General features: G+C 48.2%; 1 protein-coding gene across 1 annotated transcript; it reads right to left on the bottom strand.

Annotated features, from left to right (window-relative positions):
- Positions 1-4,632: 4,632 nt before the first annotated feature.
- LOC126543467 (glycerophosphodiester phosphodiesterase 1-like) lies at positions 4,633-5,253 on the bottom strand. The gene has a single exon (XM_050190584.1). The coding sequence runs from the start codon at positions 5,251-5,253 to the stop codon at positions 4,633-4,635; it is 621 nt and encodes a 206-aa protein (XP_050046541.1).
- Between the last annotated feature and the right edge of the window lie 12,156 nt (positions 5,254-17,409).

Raw genomic sequence — 17,409 nt, 5'->3', positions numbered from 1 at the left:
AAGTGTCTGTCGCCGCCCTGTTTCAGAGGGGATGCAAATAAATCATCATCACCATCATCATCAGTAGCAGCAGCAGCATCACTTCGCAGTGCATGATTGCTTCTGCGGAAGCACGCCGTGTACACGCGTCCTAGCAATCGAGGAGTCACGCGATGTGAGGTGCGCCGCGCAGCGTCGATATGTGCGTACTTTGCATTGTATTTGCATATTGCTGTACCAGATCACATGCCATGTAGAAGTTGCATAGGTAGCGGTACAAGGTAGGTAGAGAAGTTTTTAGGAAGAAAAAATGACCGCCCTTCCACTACTGTGAAGAGGGGTGAAAGCGAAGCTCGCGATCCGCGGCTCTTCGTTGTCCTAACGCCTCAGCTTCGCGCTCCGTCACTGTGAGGTCGGCACGTCGATGGCAAGCCCTTTATCAAGCGAGTTCCCAGCGGTGTTCATCAAACACCGCCTGTTCTTCGGCCGAACGCACAACGCGCGGCCTGCTTCCGCTGCCGTTCCTTCAACGCAGCCTGCTCCTCGGCAGAATGAACGAAACGCAGCCCCCACATCCGACTGCTGGGCCTGAACTTGCGGGAAACGGCGGGCGCGAGGCAAGCGAACACGTAATCACACTCTTTCCCTTCTCCGGAGGGAGGGGAGGCCTGCGATTGGCTCGCGCCTTGCGCTGCGTCTACTTCTTCATCCACATAAAGCCCCGCTTTAAAGATCGTGTATGATGAAATGACAGTGGCTGAATTCTCTTATCTTGGTAATTATTTTGGTGATTATTTTATATAATATTGAAAGGTAGCTAGTGGGCCTATAATTATTACATTCTTTGACGCCTTCCTTCTTGTGAATCACAATACTGTGAGTATTCTTGCAGCTCACTGATGCACTTGAAGGTACGAGGCATTGTCCACAAAGCGCCTCAAACTTTTAAAGCATGAAATCTCCTCCACCTTTGAATAAATCGACTGTTTATCCATCTTCTGATGCTTTTCCCCGGCACATGTCTTGCAAGGCCCTTCTAACTTTATCGCTAGTTATAGAAACAGCCTCTGTATCCTGTTCACCACTACTTCTAATGAAGGTAGCGCGGCTGATCTGGGTTCTCTACAGATCCGTACAGAATCATTCTGATGCTTTTACTGTATCATCGAAACTGCTGATGACATTACCGTATTCATATTTAGCCATGTACATCTGACCCTGCCCATCCCAAGTCATCTTGTCACTGACTTCATGCTGCGAACATCTTTTACTGTTTCCTCAATCTTCCCGGCATTATATTTTTTATCAGTTTTGACAGTTCAGCAAATGATACCTGATCCTATGAGTTAGACACTTGTATGCGTTATTATTATTAGGTTCTTTGTTACTCGAAAGCGTTTACCTGCTGGTTGCCTTGGTGTCCTGCCTCCCACTTCAATTGCTGCTTCTAAAATCAACCTAATTACCGTTTAATTCATTACCTGAGTGTCATTTTCATATTCCTGTTCTAAAGCTGCATCATAAAAGCCAACAATTACTGACACCAAGGACAACATAGGGAAAATTACTTGGCCTTAATAAATTAAATAAAGAAAGGCTTTCATTTTCATTAATTTATCGTTTCTTTATTTCATTTATTAGGCCCAAGTAACTTCGCCTATGTTGTCCTTGGTGTCAGTGTTTGTTGGCTTCTTATGATACGACTAATAAAAATCGGACCCCTCGCCCTGGCCAGATCCAGAGATTCTTAGCACCCCCTGCCGCGTCGTATGTCCGACCACCACCTTGGTGAGGTGCTCCGCTGCTACTGGGTACTGAAAGCCACGGGTAAATTACAGCAGTCATGAGGAAGGTAGAGGGGCCAAATACTGCACCAGCGAGGTCAATTCCTGTTCTGATGAGGAAGTTTCGTTGCTGCAGCTTAGTGGGCTTTCCTGATTTGGTTGCACTGGGACTAGTATATCCCCACTGCCTCTCGGCATTTTTTTCTTGCCGGTGTCAGGCGCTACTCCAAGCCTGATATATGTAGCAGACTGGACGAGGATTCGAACTTACGAGCTTCGAATTAGAATCCCGATGTTGTACCTCTGCTCCACGCCACCACCCTGTTATCATGTATATGGCACAAAAAGTACATACAAATACAAATGCCTTTATTTCCATAAACGTACAATTTATGGGGGGGATTTAAGGAAAAAGTTGCTCGCAGCAACTTGACTGGCCTTAAAACCCGGTCTGAGGGCAGCAGCAGAAGGCACAGGCACTAATTTAGAACCGACAAAACAATGGCATCGTACTTGTCAGACATGAGCTTGACCGAGGCCTCTAGGTCGTGAACCATCTTTAAGGGAAGCAGCTCGTCAAGCTTTCTGTTCATCTCAAGAAGCAGGGCAGCAACAGAAGTATCTTCAGCATCTTTGGGACGGGAAACATTTGGCTCAGACTTTCGGCACTGTGTACATTTCCACGATTTCTTATAGTCGTCGCCTTTCGACTTAAAAGTTTTCTCCGAGACTCCGGAGCACGTGCCCAAATGGAAAAGGCCTAAGCATTCGCAGCACACCATGTGCCTGATATCAGATGATATATCTCTCATGCAGTTCGCACAGGTTGTATCGCTGAGATCGCTCATTGTAATTTAAGAGCACGGCTATCTGGTACAGAGGAAAATACTTCTCGGAAGGGTAACTGACAAGGGCTAGGAGCACTTGGAACATAAAAAATGCAGAAGAACCAGCGTGGCAGCAGCAGCGGCAGAGTACGTTAACATGAGTGTTTGCTAAATAAGTCAGCAAGTGTAAACAACCAACCTGTAAAAAGTTTTTAGCAGGTTCAGATAGCGCGCCAGGCCTCTCCGCTGCTACTGCCAGAAATGACTGCAGGCTCGTGGGGACGTCCTTTTATGCCTTGGCTCCCCTGGCGGTTCCGTCGTAGCGGCAATGATGTGGCTCTTGACGTCAAAGGAAGATATCTTGCGTGACTTCAGAGACTGCGCAGCAGTTGGGGCTCCGAAAACAGTTGATCAGGCGGATCTGTAAAAAGTTTTTAGCAGGTTCAGATAGCGCGCCAGGCCTCTCCGCTGCTACTGCCAGAAATGACTGCAGGCTCGTGGGGACGTCCTTTTATGCTTTGGCTCCCCTGGCGGTTCCGTCGTAGCGGCAATGATGTGGCTCTTGACGTCAAAGGAAGATATCTTGCGTGACTTCAGAGACTGCGCAGCAGTTGGGGCTCCGAAAACAGTTGATCAGGCGGATCTTTGAGCGCGGCGGTGACTCCGAAGACGCAAAGAGCAGAGATGAGCACTGGGGCAGCACACTTCATGATCGCATCCAGTGGGCGATTGATGTATCAAGCAACAGTAGGGAAGCTGTATATCTTGAGTCACAGTGAATTATACCCATTCTGGAAAATTAGCCATGAATGGGCACTTTCCCACTGCACATACCGAATGACTAAACAAAAAAGAATCGCACTATCGCCCGAAAGGCGAAGCATTGATAGCGATAGCAAATTATTAGGCAGCTATACGATTTAAAGTTAGTAGTGTTATCGACCGTGTAAAGTGCACTGAGCACTCGCTTACTAACTAAATTAGTAAACCTTGTATCTTGCACGCACCATCAACACTAACAGATCTCACTCTACGACCGCACTGCAGATACTCGCTGTCAGAACTCTGGCGTGATGAGCGGCCGCAGCGGTGAGTGAACGCTTCGTTCTGCCCCTAGCTTCAACGCATCTCCGAAATTCTAGATGGCCCCACTTCCAGCACCACGCGTGCGAGAACAAAAAAGTGCACACGAAACCACAAGCCATCATGGCTCGCGTAAACTTTGCATCTGCCTCTACGCTTTGCGGGACCGTCCAGAGAAAGGCTTAGCAGCACGATACCGGAGTAGATGAACACTATCGTTCGAATTCGCCACCGTTCGCGTGATCGTACGCACGAACGATTAGGCGCTGGTGCCCAGCATGGGAGCGAACATATTCCCTCGCTGTCTGGTCGCGGTGAGTAGGACTTCCTCGATTTGTCGCGCACCCATCGGCATGTTCCGACGATAGCAATTCGGCTAGCAGGCATTAGTGCATGAAAGGTGCAGCAAATGCCCTTGTAATTGTTTGCGCTACTGTGTTGTCGTTCCTTTGTCCCAAGAGCACGTGTGAGACCTCTGAATATTGACACGTACCGCACCCCTGGCTCTTACAGAGCTAGCAACGCACTGGTACATGAACAATATATTTACTCGTGACACTTGTTGCCGCGTCGACCTTTCCTTAACACAGTCGTGACAACGCACGAAATAAAACTAGATCGAAGTTCGTCTAGATCTAAGCACGACGTAAGTTATCGGTAACGATAGGCACCCGAACAACCCGACGAAGATATTCGTGCTCGGCCCAGTCGTTCGAAGCCAGCGCGATGACACCCAGGCCCCGGTCACTACAAGAGCCCACGTACTGGGGGCTTATCACGCTTGCGTTAACCAGCACCGCCGAAACCATGCTCCGGCGAGTCAGCAGGCCGCATTCGAAGGACCATTCGAGAAGCCAGTCGGCGGCCTTCGCAATCAGGTGCCAGACGATTTTATCGTAGCGTCGCTTGGTGTTCTGCGCGTCCTCGTACGCACAGGATCCAGTTGGCCAGGTTAGCGCCTACACGATGGTCGCATTGCGACCACCACGCAGGCGAGCAAGAAACATCGGGCTGGGAGAGGCGACCAGAACTCGTCTATATATTTCGGGCCGCCCGTGAAAAAGTTCGATGAGGTGGATCACGGATTGGATATCGTGCTCCTGGACGTCCACGATTACCCGAAGGCCGAGACGCAGGCACTCATCGATGCCTTCTTCCAGCGTCGGCACGTGTTCGCCCTGGAAGCGTGCAGCAGACGATTCCTTGCCGGCATCGTCCGCTGGGACTCGGTTCGGGTCTTTCGCAGCCTCCAGCATACCCTGGCGTTTCGCGGCTCTTTCCAGCTGGTTCCTGTCGTGGAAGAGCACCCCGATGCCCTTGGCCACGATGGCCAAGTAGAGCTTGATTCCCGAGGCGCCCGTCCTATTCGCTTTCTGGATGGCCGCCAACGTGTCCTGCGGCGCGTTCGTTGCTCCGGTGAAGCCAACGAACGCCGGTGGCAGCCAGCCATCGTCATCGCGCCTATCTCCGAGAATCACTTCGGCGGCAAAGGCATCGTCGGCGGGCTCGGCGAAATATAGCACGACGAGGAGGGGGGCCAACAGTGATCCGAAGATCGGGGTCACGTACTGCCAGACCATGATGGCTTGCAAAAGAACAGGCGTGCAGCAAGCGTTGGGCTACCTCACCGCACGTTCTCCGTGGCGACCTGACAAGAGTTGGTTGGCTTGTTTCTTGGTGGAATGGCGCAACCCACCCTGAGCGATCGGTCAGGACTCCAACCAGGAATATTTTCTTCTTCCTTCAAATTTTTGTACGTAATTACGAGGGGGGTATTAGCCATGATGCTCAGTGGAAACATATGAACTTCTTGCTTCCTGTTAATGCATTGATCTGTACTATGCATATTTAATTATTAGTAACTATATAAATTATTTTCTGTTTCCGTTTCTTGAATAGCGGTCATGCCAATTATGACGAATATGCTATATTTCGAAAATAACACGATTCAATGTTCATAAGGAGGAAAATGTGCAAAAAATGGGTCTTCCAGTCCCAATGACGTGCTCATGCACAATCTGACACACTTCCTTTCGGGCTTGGCGAAGCGTAGTTGCCCCAAAAGAAAAAAACGTTAATCACCGACATAGGAAGGACCATACGCGATAGGGGTTACTCTGAGTAGGTCTTCCTTTCGGAAGTATATTTCCAGCAAAAGAGGAGGAAATCGTCCGGTGATAGGAATCTCAAAATGACGACGTTTGCAAGGAGTTCTTTATTCGGCTTTCCCACAGCACGTGTTCACTGATTGTGAATGACAATTCAATATACACGTTTATGTTACAACCAAGAGCTATAGAGTAATTACAAAAATTGTTCCCGTCGAACTCAAGCGACAACTTTTTTTGTGGTTTCTTTGAACCTATCACCAATTTTTTCCCTGATTAAAACTGTTCATCTGACCCTTCTTTCCTTATCTCCAAACAAACGCCGTAGTTGCTTAGTGGCTATGGTGTTGGGCTGCTGAGCACGAGGTCACGGCATCGAATCGCGGCGACGGCGGCCGCATTTGGATGGGGGCGGAATGCGAAAACACCCGTGTACTTAGATTTAGGTGCACATTAAAAAAACTCCAGGTAGTTTAAATTTCCGGAGTCCCCCACTGCGGCGAGCCTCATAAACCGATCGTGGTTTTGGCACGTAAAACCCCATGCATAATTCTTTTTTTTCTTAGTCTCCGCTCCTGGCCCCTAAATGGCTAGTTTTCATAGTTAAGGATAATCATCATGATATCACAATTATCTTAATTAATTTGTATGGAAATGAAGGTTTTAAGGAACTCTGAAACCATATTGACGGTTTTGTACAAACCTACTGAGTTAAGGTAGGTCCTTCTGATCAATAAGTTACACATTTAAGCGCTATGCGTAAAGCGCGTGTAATTTATTATAAGATTTTAAAAACATGCTTCGCTAACGATCGCAGCGTCGCCGCTCCCCTGAGCTTACAGCCGCCCCACCCCAGTTGACGCGTTCGGTCCAACTGAGATCAGTTGGGCGAGCTATCCGATTGGCAGGTCGCGTCATCGATAATTTTTACAACTTTATGGTGAGCAAATGTTGTTCTTAATAGTTACAATGTTCGTTAATTTGTTTCTATAAAAAGGTAACAGAAAAATAATACACAACGACAATTTATCAGTACACTCAAGCACTATTCCATCACACAGCAAGTGTCGTCTGCTCGTTTCACATTGTCCTCCGTATTGACGCGAGGTGCACGATCAGTGTTGGTTTCGAGCTTTATTATCGCTAGCACAATGGTTCGCCATTGTTGCGTTGTGGGCAGCAAACGTAGCTATGGGCGATATGCCAAGATGCGACATGGTGTCCCTCTGCAAGGCAGCGGAGTGGCAACAATGCATCGGACTGTCGGTATCCGATCGGTGCCGGGATCTAAGCGTTTGCGGCCCTCACTTCACACTGGGAGACTGCTGCCCCAATATAGAGTTTTAGCGTGTCCGGTATTCGGGTAAACGCAAGCGGACTGGGCGTTTTAGAGGATGAGCGGAGGCGCAAAGATGGACTGCCTGCATGGTGCATCCACCTGGTGGCACAGAGCTTAACCAGACAAACACAGAGCTAATATAGCAGTAACCAAATATATTCTACTTTCTACGAAATTTTGTATCTCACAGGGAGACCACATAACTCTGGGTACCTACTAGCCAACGCACGCGCGTACAATAGCACGTGCGCCGCCATGAATTGTGGGACACGTGGGACACTCGTTAGCGTGAACTTTCTCTACTTCGTAATGCGCATAGAATAAAACGCAAGCATCCATGAATATACGTACTCCAATTTCAAGCAATAAGCATGCTGTACTCAAGCACTACATCCAGTACCAAGATTTCACCGCCAGGCCACTATACTTACTAATTCTGGAAAGTTTCTTTGCCAATTTGAAATTATAATTGCTTCTCAAAACGCGAGCACCGTGCTGAATTCTATCACTACAAATTATGGTCATTTTATCTGTGTGATATGTTGCTTGAATCGACGAATTGAAGTTTAGAGAAATAATAAAACACATAAACGGAATGTCTGCGTGCTTTTTTTGTTTTACTTCGCACCGACGCAAGAGGGATGTACTTCCTCATCGTCTGCTTGTTCCCACGGTCGTGCAGTCAAGTGCACATGTACCGAAACTATGCCATTTTCTACCGTTTTCCAGCGCGTGACCATGCTCTGCGATCCGCTTGTCCTGCCTCAGTATTCGTGTAGCACTGAATTATACCGCTGGTCATGTGTCCTTGTGCACGACGCGCAAAATCGCGGCCCCCGCCGACCGCGCGTTGTTGAACGCTGGTGTGTGATGTCTCAGCAGTAGGTTCAGTGTTTGTTGGCGTTAAAGCCTTGAAATATAGTAGTGGTGTGGCATGGCAACTTTTGGCCTCGCTGAACTCTGGTGGTGCGAGACCCGTATTTGAGAACAATTCGGCGGTGCTGTCGACGATCGAAATAGTCGCGAGGCGTAGCGCCTCGGCAACGCAGTTTACGAACCGACGCTGTGCAGCAACGTCGCCGTGTGTCCGCCCGTTTTTGGGCTACGTCATCACATCGCGCATGCACCTTTACTTGACGCATCGTACGTGTTCCTGGCAACGACTTCCGTCACGTAAGTAATGTGACGCTTTAGGTTCACGCATCGTTCAAATGAACCAGCGCATGTTTTCAGGCGCGTTAGTGCGCCGTCAGTGATCATGCGATTTACTTTTATCGTTGCTTTGCAATTATCGCATAGTGCTGTGAAGCTAACAGAGCTCTAATGACACCACATGATCTGCAAGAATTCCACCAAATAAGATGTATAGTAGATGCTTGAGATTTTTGGTACTAAGAGCGGGATAAGCACAGTGAGACGGAGCTTAATACAGCGCCCTGTGATGTTAACGTGCATCTTTTACTGTTTTTCGCTCTCTTAGTTTTAGCAATGAGACGCACAGATTTCTGTGCAAAGTTGGGATAAATGTATGTGATAATGTGCGTCTACAATGACTTCACCGCAACACATCTGCATCACGCAGTGAAGCAAACAGTGTGTCGCGGTGACAGGTAGTAATATCGCCCTAGTTCCAGCTTTGATGTCCCCGTTGCCATGAAGATACTTCGCCGCCCGCTTTATTACAATCTTAGGTGCTGTCGAATTCTCCATTTGCAGGCATTCTTTTCACATACTAAATGGTCTCGTATCTGTAGTGAGGTGAACCTCACCAAATGTGTCAGACCTAACAGTGTCTGAATGGCACGGCCATTATACCAGCCCAGACATTAACAATTTTATTACGACCATTAAACTAATCTTACAACATACAAAAACAATGTAAGGACCTCAAGAGTTGATTAGGAAGAAATACAGGCATGGAAAGCAAAAGTCTAGTGGCCAAGAGTATGGTGAAGTGCTTTACACACGCCACCGGCACACCCTAAAAGCTTTAAAATAGCTAAGTATTTAATCATTGGTACAGGTAGATCAGACTTACTCCGATATTGGTTTCTTTACAATGAAAGTAATAGTATTAGACAAGAGGATGCAAGCGACATGTGTTCTGCTTATTTATGCAAGCCACATATGGGTCCCTGAAATACCCAAGGAGAGTTCTCGTTTACGCATGGTGCTTGTGTTTCATAATCTAAGGCTCACTTATGCAAGCAGTATAAAGAGAGGCTGTAGCCATAGCGCTTTCAATATCATAACTCCAATTTTGTTTCTTCTGTACACACCTCAATGTAAACATCACGCTGTCGTGACAGCATCGCGTAGCTTGTTGTCACATTTTTGCGACGAAAGCAATGCTCACTCAGTTAGAGTTGCCTGTTGTAATATTACTCCAAGAATTCTTCAATGTTTAAACACGGAGCTTGCCATGCCTCTCAAGTAAACTTCTTTGCACTGCAGCACGTGATACCCGGTTAGAAAAATTAACGAAGCAATAAGCTACTGCAAGTAGCTAAAGAACAACAAAATCTTCTAAAGTTTGCTAGATTTGCAGGTCTTAAAGTGGGTTAATATTGAATTTGGGCAATTAGAGCGTGAATTTCGGTCATATATTCATGCGATATTTTTACAAGTTTGTCGAACTGTTCCCTGCGTCCATGCAGTTATCGAGCACATTTCTTACTTATAATCAGAGTTATGCATAATGTATGTAAGCCCCATTCAGGAATAAGTGACGGTGGCATCACGCACTGAAACTGTAGCTTTTCATTGTTGCAGTTTCACTAATGAATATGTGGGTCTGAATAGGGAAATCTTCTAATCGAATCGATAGCAATATTTTTTTAATTGCCTTTGAATATCGAATCAAATATTGTGGGTTCACATATTCTAAATTAGTGAAAGAAATATTTTCTTTAGAGTCTCTTCGGAAACAAAAGCCCTGTTTGAAATGTTGGATACGTGTAATGCCATGAACAACTGGATGTCAGGTCAGCTAAGCAGCTTGGACATTAGAAACAAAGTATGATCGTATCTGGTACACGATGACAACGACATTAATAAAAAAATCAACACGTCCTGGACAGATGTAGTAGGGCATAGAGGTCACTGAAGGAGCTAAGGGGAACACTGCAGTGCCGCATAACATATTTTGAAAGAATCCAAACATACCTCGTAGCAAACGATGATTAAAGGACTGGCGAAGACGACGATCGCCGATACACAATTGAATTGGAAATCCAATCCAATTGTCGTGCGCACGAGCTCCATCTTGTACGCCTGTCTTCTGCCCGTTGTATATATCTTGTAAATATATAATTGAGGGTCTTTTCTCCCCGTAACATTTTGGTGGAGAGTGCGGAGTTTTCAAGTTTCAAGACAGATTTACGCAGCGGACACGCCTTGGCGGCATCTACAATTCCAGCGAAAGGCGGGGACGAGAATGCTTCGGGCAAGTCGCCAACCGTGCCATAACCATCCGCCACCCACCGTCCCGTCGTTTTCATACAGCCGCGTGACCCAGGTACTTTTTTCCGGCTCTGACAACACCGACGTCGAAGATTGGCTTGAACTGTGCGAACGGGTGAGCACTAGCAACAACTGGGACCCGACTCTGAGGCTAGTGAACATCATATTTTACCTGGCGGGCACGGCACAAATGTGGTTTTTGAACCACGAACAGGAATTTGCGAGCTGGGAGGTATGTAAGCAAAAACTCATTGGTCTGTTCGACAAGCCCACCGAACGCCGCCGTGCTGCGCACAAAGAACTTTCATGCCGAGCTCAGACTTGCACCGAGTCCTATGCGACGTACATCCAGGACGTGCTCGCGCTTCGTCGCAAAGTCGATGATACGATCCCGGAAACGGAAAAGGTTGCGCACATCCTTAAAGGCATTGCGGATGACGCGTTTACATTTCGGGTTTTTAAGAACTCATCCACAGTGGAAGACGTCATCAATGACTGAATGCTGAAGAAGCAAAAAGTCGCCGCGTTACTCTGAACTTCACCCGTCTTCCGAACACAGCTGCGACGTCTACCTGTGAGGACCTCCTTCTCCAACCCGCTCCACCCGTTCCTGATGCACCCGACAATATTCTGCGCATCATCCGCCGCGAGATTGAAGCTGCCTCCCCAGTTCCCTTCCAGCTGCGTAACCCCAACGAGTTCCATGCAACCATTTCCCTTATCCAATCCATTGTGCGTCAAGAACAAGCAAACGCAAACGCATTTTGCCCAGTCAGCGGACGTGGCTATCGCCCACCCACCGCACCTAAATTATACAGAAGCCCAACTGTTCGCCCTCGTTATCATAATTGTGCAGAATGGTGCACTGCCGATGACGCCCATGTGTTTCTATTGTGGACGCGTTCGACACGTTTCCCGCCATTGTCGCAGTGCTTGGAACTCGCAGCCTTGGCCGAGCTATCGAAACATCCGCCATTCAGGTGGTAGTTCCCGAGTGCCGGTACACAATTACTACGACAGCGCTCCGCCATCATGGCCAGCCCGATCAAACTGCTCCCCTTCGCCATCCCGACAGCTGCCTCGCTCACTTCTGCGTCGTCGCTATCATTCTCCCTCATACTCTCGCCACTCATCGGAAAACTGATGGGCGCAGCTCCGAGAGGTGAGTCTGCCACGACGACCCAACCCGAAATTCCTCTGCTCACACTACCTGGACACCACAACCTCATCAACGTAGACGTGAACGGTATACTTGTCATCGCACTCGTTGACACCGGCGCCCACATATCGGTCATGAACTCAAACCTCCGTATTCGTCTGGAGAAAGTTCTTAGCCCTGCTCCGAACGCTGTATTCCGCGTAGCCGATGGTGTGACTCCGGCTGTTGCTGGGTTGTGTACCACCCTTGTCAGTGTTGCCGGACGCCACACTTCAGTTTCGTTTTACGTCTAGGCTCCGTCTAGGCTCAGTGCACACATGCAATCATCTTAGGACTTTCTCTCGACATAATCAGCTCTTATTGGCTGTTCTGCTCGGGTTATCCAGCTTCCCTTACCTCATGCCATTGAGCCTTCTGATCCTTCGACGAGTCGGCTGTGTTCCGCCGATTACATTCGTCTACCACATCTAGCAGTGACGTACGTCGACGTCTCTCCTGATCCCCCTGAGGACGAGGGCGGTTACATCGTATCGCCCAACGCTACCGTCCTGTGTTCGCAGAAAGTCATGTTCCTTCACTAAGTCATCAGTATAAAGGGCAATGCCACATGTGTCCCTATTGTGAATTGTGGACTACGCCCTCAAGCAATACGCCAGGGCATCTCTCTTGCAAACCTAGCTCCAGCCTCCGACTATCATGTTTCCGTCTTAACTGAGCCTTCTGCGCTGCCTCCTGCGGCTATTGATTTGAACCCCACGATGTTAGATAACATAACGAAGATGATCGCCACTGACCTTCCGGCTGAACACGTACACGCGCTTCGGCGCCTGCTCATGTCGTACCAGGAAATTTTCGATTTCAATGACCGACCACGCGCTCGGCCAAACGACACTTGTCAAAATAACTTCATTTTGGCCTAGTTGTTGTTTACTGCATATTATATTGACCGCCCGTGTCATTTTTGTGTTCTTTTCCGCTGTCCCCGTCTTTATTTGCGGCCAATATGATGTGCAACAGTTGTCAAGCATCGGATTCACATCGGTGATGCCAAACCCATACACCGACGTCCCTTTCGTGTCTGTTCCGCTGAGAGCCAAGTTATACAAATAGCAGCTGCCAAAATGCTTGTTCGTGTTATCATCGAACCTTCTTCGAGCCCATGGGTATCTTGTCGTGCTCGTTAGAAAAATGGACAACAGCTGGCGCTTCTGCATCGACTACCGGAATGTTAACCAAGTAACTAAAAGACGTGTACCCCTTACCTCGAATAGATGACGCCCTTGATTGTCTCAGTGGTTCCAAGTATTTTTCTTCCATAGGGCTTCGTTCCTGGTATTGGCAGATTGCCGTTGACAACATGGGTCGTGAAAAAATGGCGTTTATTACACCTGATGGGCTCTATCAGTTTAAGGTGACCTCATTCGGGCTATTCGTGCTCATTCGTGCTATTCGTATCATTCGTGCTCCGTCCACGCCGAACGATGACGTCGAACTATGACGTCAAGCGGAGAGCTTATAAGCAGCGTTTGCCGGCTGCTAGAGTGTGCTCGTGTCGTGCTCGTTGTCGGGAGCTGAGTGCTCTGTCATGCTCGAAATGTAGTAGTGAGCTGTGTGCTCGTAAGCTGTTTGCTGTATGTTAGTCTTGCGGGCTCCATATGGGAGTCGCGCTAGACTGCCAATGTATCTTGCTTAAACTGTTAAAATGTAAATAAATCCTGTTCACCGAGTTCCTGTCTACGACCTTCATCTCCTTCAAATGGTGGCAGCGGCGAGGTAGTCCGACGACTCCTACGTCTGGTCGACAGCGGTAGGACCGTCCGACAACTCTGACACTATGCAATGGTCCCGCCACATTCGAACGAATGGTGGACGCCCTCCTTCACGGCTTAAAGTGGTCAATCTGCTTGTGCTACCTCGATAATGTTGTTGTCTTTTCACCGACTTCTGACAAACACTTCGAGCGTCTCTCGACATTTCTTTCAGTGTTCCGCAAGGCGAGACTTCAGCTCGATAGGGCGAAATGTCGCTTCGGCCGCCGGCAACTTACTGTGCTCGGGCACCTCGTCGACTCTTCCGGTGTTCGTACCGATCCGGAGAAAGTTCGCGCGTTCAAGGATTTTCCCGTGCCCACCTGCGCAACCGACATTCGAAGCTTTTTGTAGGCCTCTGCTCCTAACTTCCGCAGAGTCGTGTGAAATTTTGCTGACATCGCACGCCCTTTAATAGAACTTCTTTAGAAAGAGGTGACTTTTGTCTGGGGTCCCGACCAAGCTAGTGCATTCGCTGAGCTGACGAGGCAACTCACGTCGCCCCCGATTCTTGGCCACTTTAACGTGTCCGGCCCAATGGAGGTTCGCACCGACGCCAGCGGCCATGGTATCGGTGCTGTTTTGGCACATGGACAGCACAGTTGCGACCGTGCCATTTCGTGCGCTAGCAGTCTTCTGTAACCAACCGAACGCAATTACAATATTTTGCACACCTGCACTACGAAGCACAAGTTTACAACGGCGTATCACCCTCAGACCAACGGCCTCACAGAGCGGCTCAATAGAACTATCAAAGAAATGTTCGCTAGGTACGTCTCTACTGGCCACCGTGACTGAGATGCCGCTCTGCCGTTCGTCACATTCGCTTACAATACGCCCCGCCATGATTCTGCTGGTTTCTCTACATTTACCTTGTATGAACGAGACCCTGTACTACCGTTCGACACGATCCTCCCAGCCGTTCTCGATACAACGTCAGAATATTCCGGAGGTGCCATATCTAGAACTACCGAGGCACGCGAGATTGCAAGCCTGCGTCTGACCACTTCCCAAGAAACGCAACGAAGCATATATGATGCTCGTCACCACGATCCCCACTTTAACCCTGGTGACATTGTGCTTCTTTGGAAACCAGCACGGTGAGTTGGACTTATTGAGAAGCTGATTTCTCCCTACTCAGGCCCATACTGTGTCTTGCGTCAAGTGTTACACCCTCTCACTAACTCCGCCCCGCGATCCTCCCCTGACATCGTTCACGTCGCTCTACTGAAGCCATAGCTTCTATGCTGAAGCGATATCACTCAAACCTACCAAGCGCCGGGACAGCGCCTTCACCGCCAGAAGTCACGCAACGAGGCGCTGCAGTAGTGAACGATGATGAGATGACTGAGGAAGACGACAATCGCCGTTATAGTCGAGCGCACGGGCTTCATCTTGTATGCCTGTCTTGTGCCCATTGTATATATGTTGTAAATATACTTTCAAGTGTATTTTCTCCCCGTAAGAACATGATGAGATTGACCAAATAATAAACTGCTTTGTCTAAGTAGACCCAGCAAATGCAAAGTGGTCCAGAAGGAAGACGTGCTCGCCCATCTATAGTGCGTAAATGAGCTCCGCCATATTTTGGTTCAGAAACTGAATAACCTGTGCAGCGTCCGCAGTTCTCCCGCACCTGTATCATTTGGCAAGTCTCCATTTACATCAGTCTTTCTCCTTGTAAATTGCAAGAACAGTTGTTGTCCGTTATAAAATTCTATCAACCTGATATTTTGAATATTTGCACACTCCTACTGTGAAATTGTAAGATTAGCTTTCAACCCCGATAATAGCGAACTTCAAAAAAATGCTTTAGCACCCCCATGCCTCTCATTTCACAGCCAGTCAACCATCACTTATTTTCTTTGTGTTGCTATTCTGCTTTCTATCGTTTATACAGAGTGACATTTGCTCAGATAATACTTCCTACTTGACAAAAAAAATTGTTGTGCAGCAACACCTATGATATCCCATATATTGACACGTGTACTTATATCTTTATCGGGCGACCACGTTTCGCGGCCTAACAGATGTTATCGCACAGCGCGGGACGCGCCTGCATGTATCCAAAGTTTCTGAAAAGTTATCGATGCTTCTATCCGGCTGCCAGTTGTCGCCGAATCTTGTGTTATCAGATTTCATCGCGTGACGCGAATGGTGTAGAACTTTGTGGAAGGCACGCGGGTCCCAACGATTAGTCTGGAACATTCGACGACTGCTGTATAAAAGCCGACGCGCTTGACCCGCTGATCAGATTTTTGACGATCGCCGACCGTGTTCGCCGCTATCGTTGTGCTATAAGTGTAGCCTGTTTTTTGTGGGCACAGGTTCGCCCAATAAAAGTTAGTTTTGGCTTACACAGTATTGTGTCCTTGAACGTCACCACCACGTGACAATATTAACAAGGAATAGATAAAGGTAAACATTAAAAGTTGGCATATATGATATGCAACGCAGTTAACGGTTCATCTAACCTTTTTGTGGAGCAGTTCGCTCTAGAGAAACGAGATGGCACGTCGCACGTTGCCTCACCGAAAGTGCACGAATAGGAAACCATTGCCATTTCTTCCCTACTATATTGTGTGATCAGCTGTAGGATATGCAAATGGATGTCCGCATAGGCACAGTGCTCCATTCATGCTGCAAAACGTGTAACGATAGAGGGGAAGGCGTGTGCAGTGGTATTCTGCAAAAATATTGACTGTCATATTAAGGAACGCACTGAACTTCTGTGACCAAGTCCACGGGACCGCTGCCGCATAAAGACCGCCTGTGTTGCCGTTCACCCTTGGCGATATACGGCTTTCCTCAAGGATAAAAAAAATGCCCTCTTCCGCCGGCATTGAATCGCTGACTTCCAAGGAAAGGACTTCCAACCCGGAACGTTGGCAAGAATGAGTACCGCTCGTTACGCAGTGACAAAGTTGGAGAAGTATGGGAGAGGCCTTTGCCCTGCAGTGGGCGTAGCCAGGCTGATGATGATGATGAATTTATCTACACACACACACACACACCCATCCCAACACACCCGTAAACTTACGTCAGCTGTACCGTCCAAGTATCAAGAATAAGCTTCGATGGGCTGACTCTTAGTCAATGCGGTGAAGCAGGGGTGATTACAACTACACCGACTGAACACGAGTGTCCGAAGCTGAACATTTCGTACGTGACAGTCCACAGGGAGTAAGCGAGTGAATAGCGATGATACGTCTGTACTACAAGTTACTACAAAGCTATTACACCTATGTTACAAGCTCCTGCGCACAGGAAGAGCAAGTCTATCGTAACTGAGCACACCCGCGAGCGATTAGACATAAAATAAATAATCAGAAAAAAAGCACGCCGCAGCTGGAGTGACTCCTTGGGCCCGATGTGCGATGGCGGGTCGAGCCAATCCTGGAAGGTGCCATGTCCTTTCTCGGACCGTGTCATAGGCAGAGCAGCTCCACAGATGTTCGGCCGTACCTCTGGCCGGGCATGCCGGGCACATAGAGCTCGGGTATGAGTGCGGGTTGATGAGGTGTAGCCTTGCTGGACCTGCTGATGAGGTGTAGCAATGCTTTTCTGGACTTTTTCAGGAAAAAGGAAAGGCCTGGCCGCCTCTTTGCAGAGCCGACCTCGCGACCACTCCTCCTCCAGGAGGAAGAGAGCACCAGCTAGTCCACCGCCCCCTCCCCCATAAAGCACCCCTTTTCTGCCGCAAGGCTTCGCCTATTAAATACAGAAATAAAGACATTAAAAAGATAATAATAATCAGATATTGACCGCACCAATTAACTTAATGGAGTAAAAAACGTGACAAGTGGTTCCTTCAAATTAATTGCTAAATAGAGAATCAACATCAAAACATACTGATCTTG

This window comes from Dermacentor andersoni, chromosome 10, assembly GCF_023375885.2.
Source record: "Dermacentor andersoni chromosome 10, qqDerAnde1_hic_scaffold, whole genome shotgun sequence".
Lineage (NCBI taxonomy): Eukaryota > Metazoa > Arthropoda > Arachnida > Ixodida > Ixodidae > Dermacentor > Dermacentor andersoni.
Note: the sequence above shows the minus strand (reverse complement) of the source record. Positions and strands in the feature narration are given on the sequence as shown.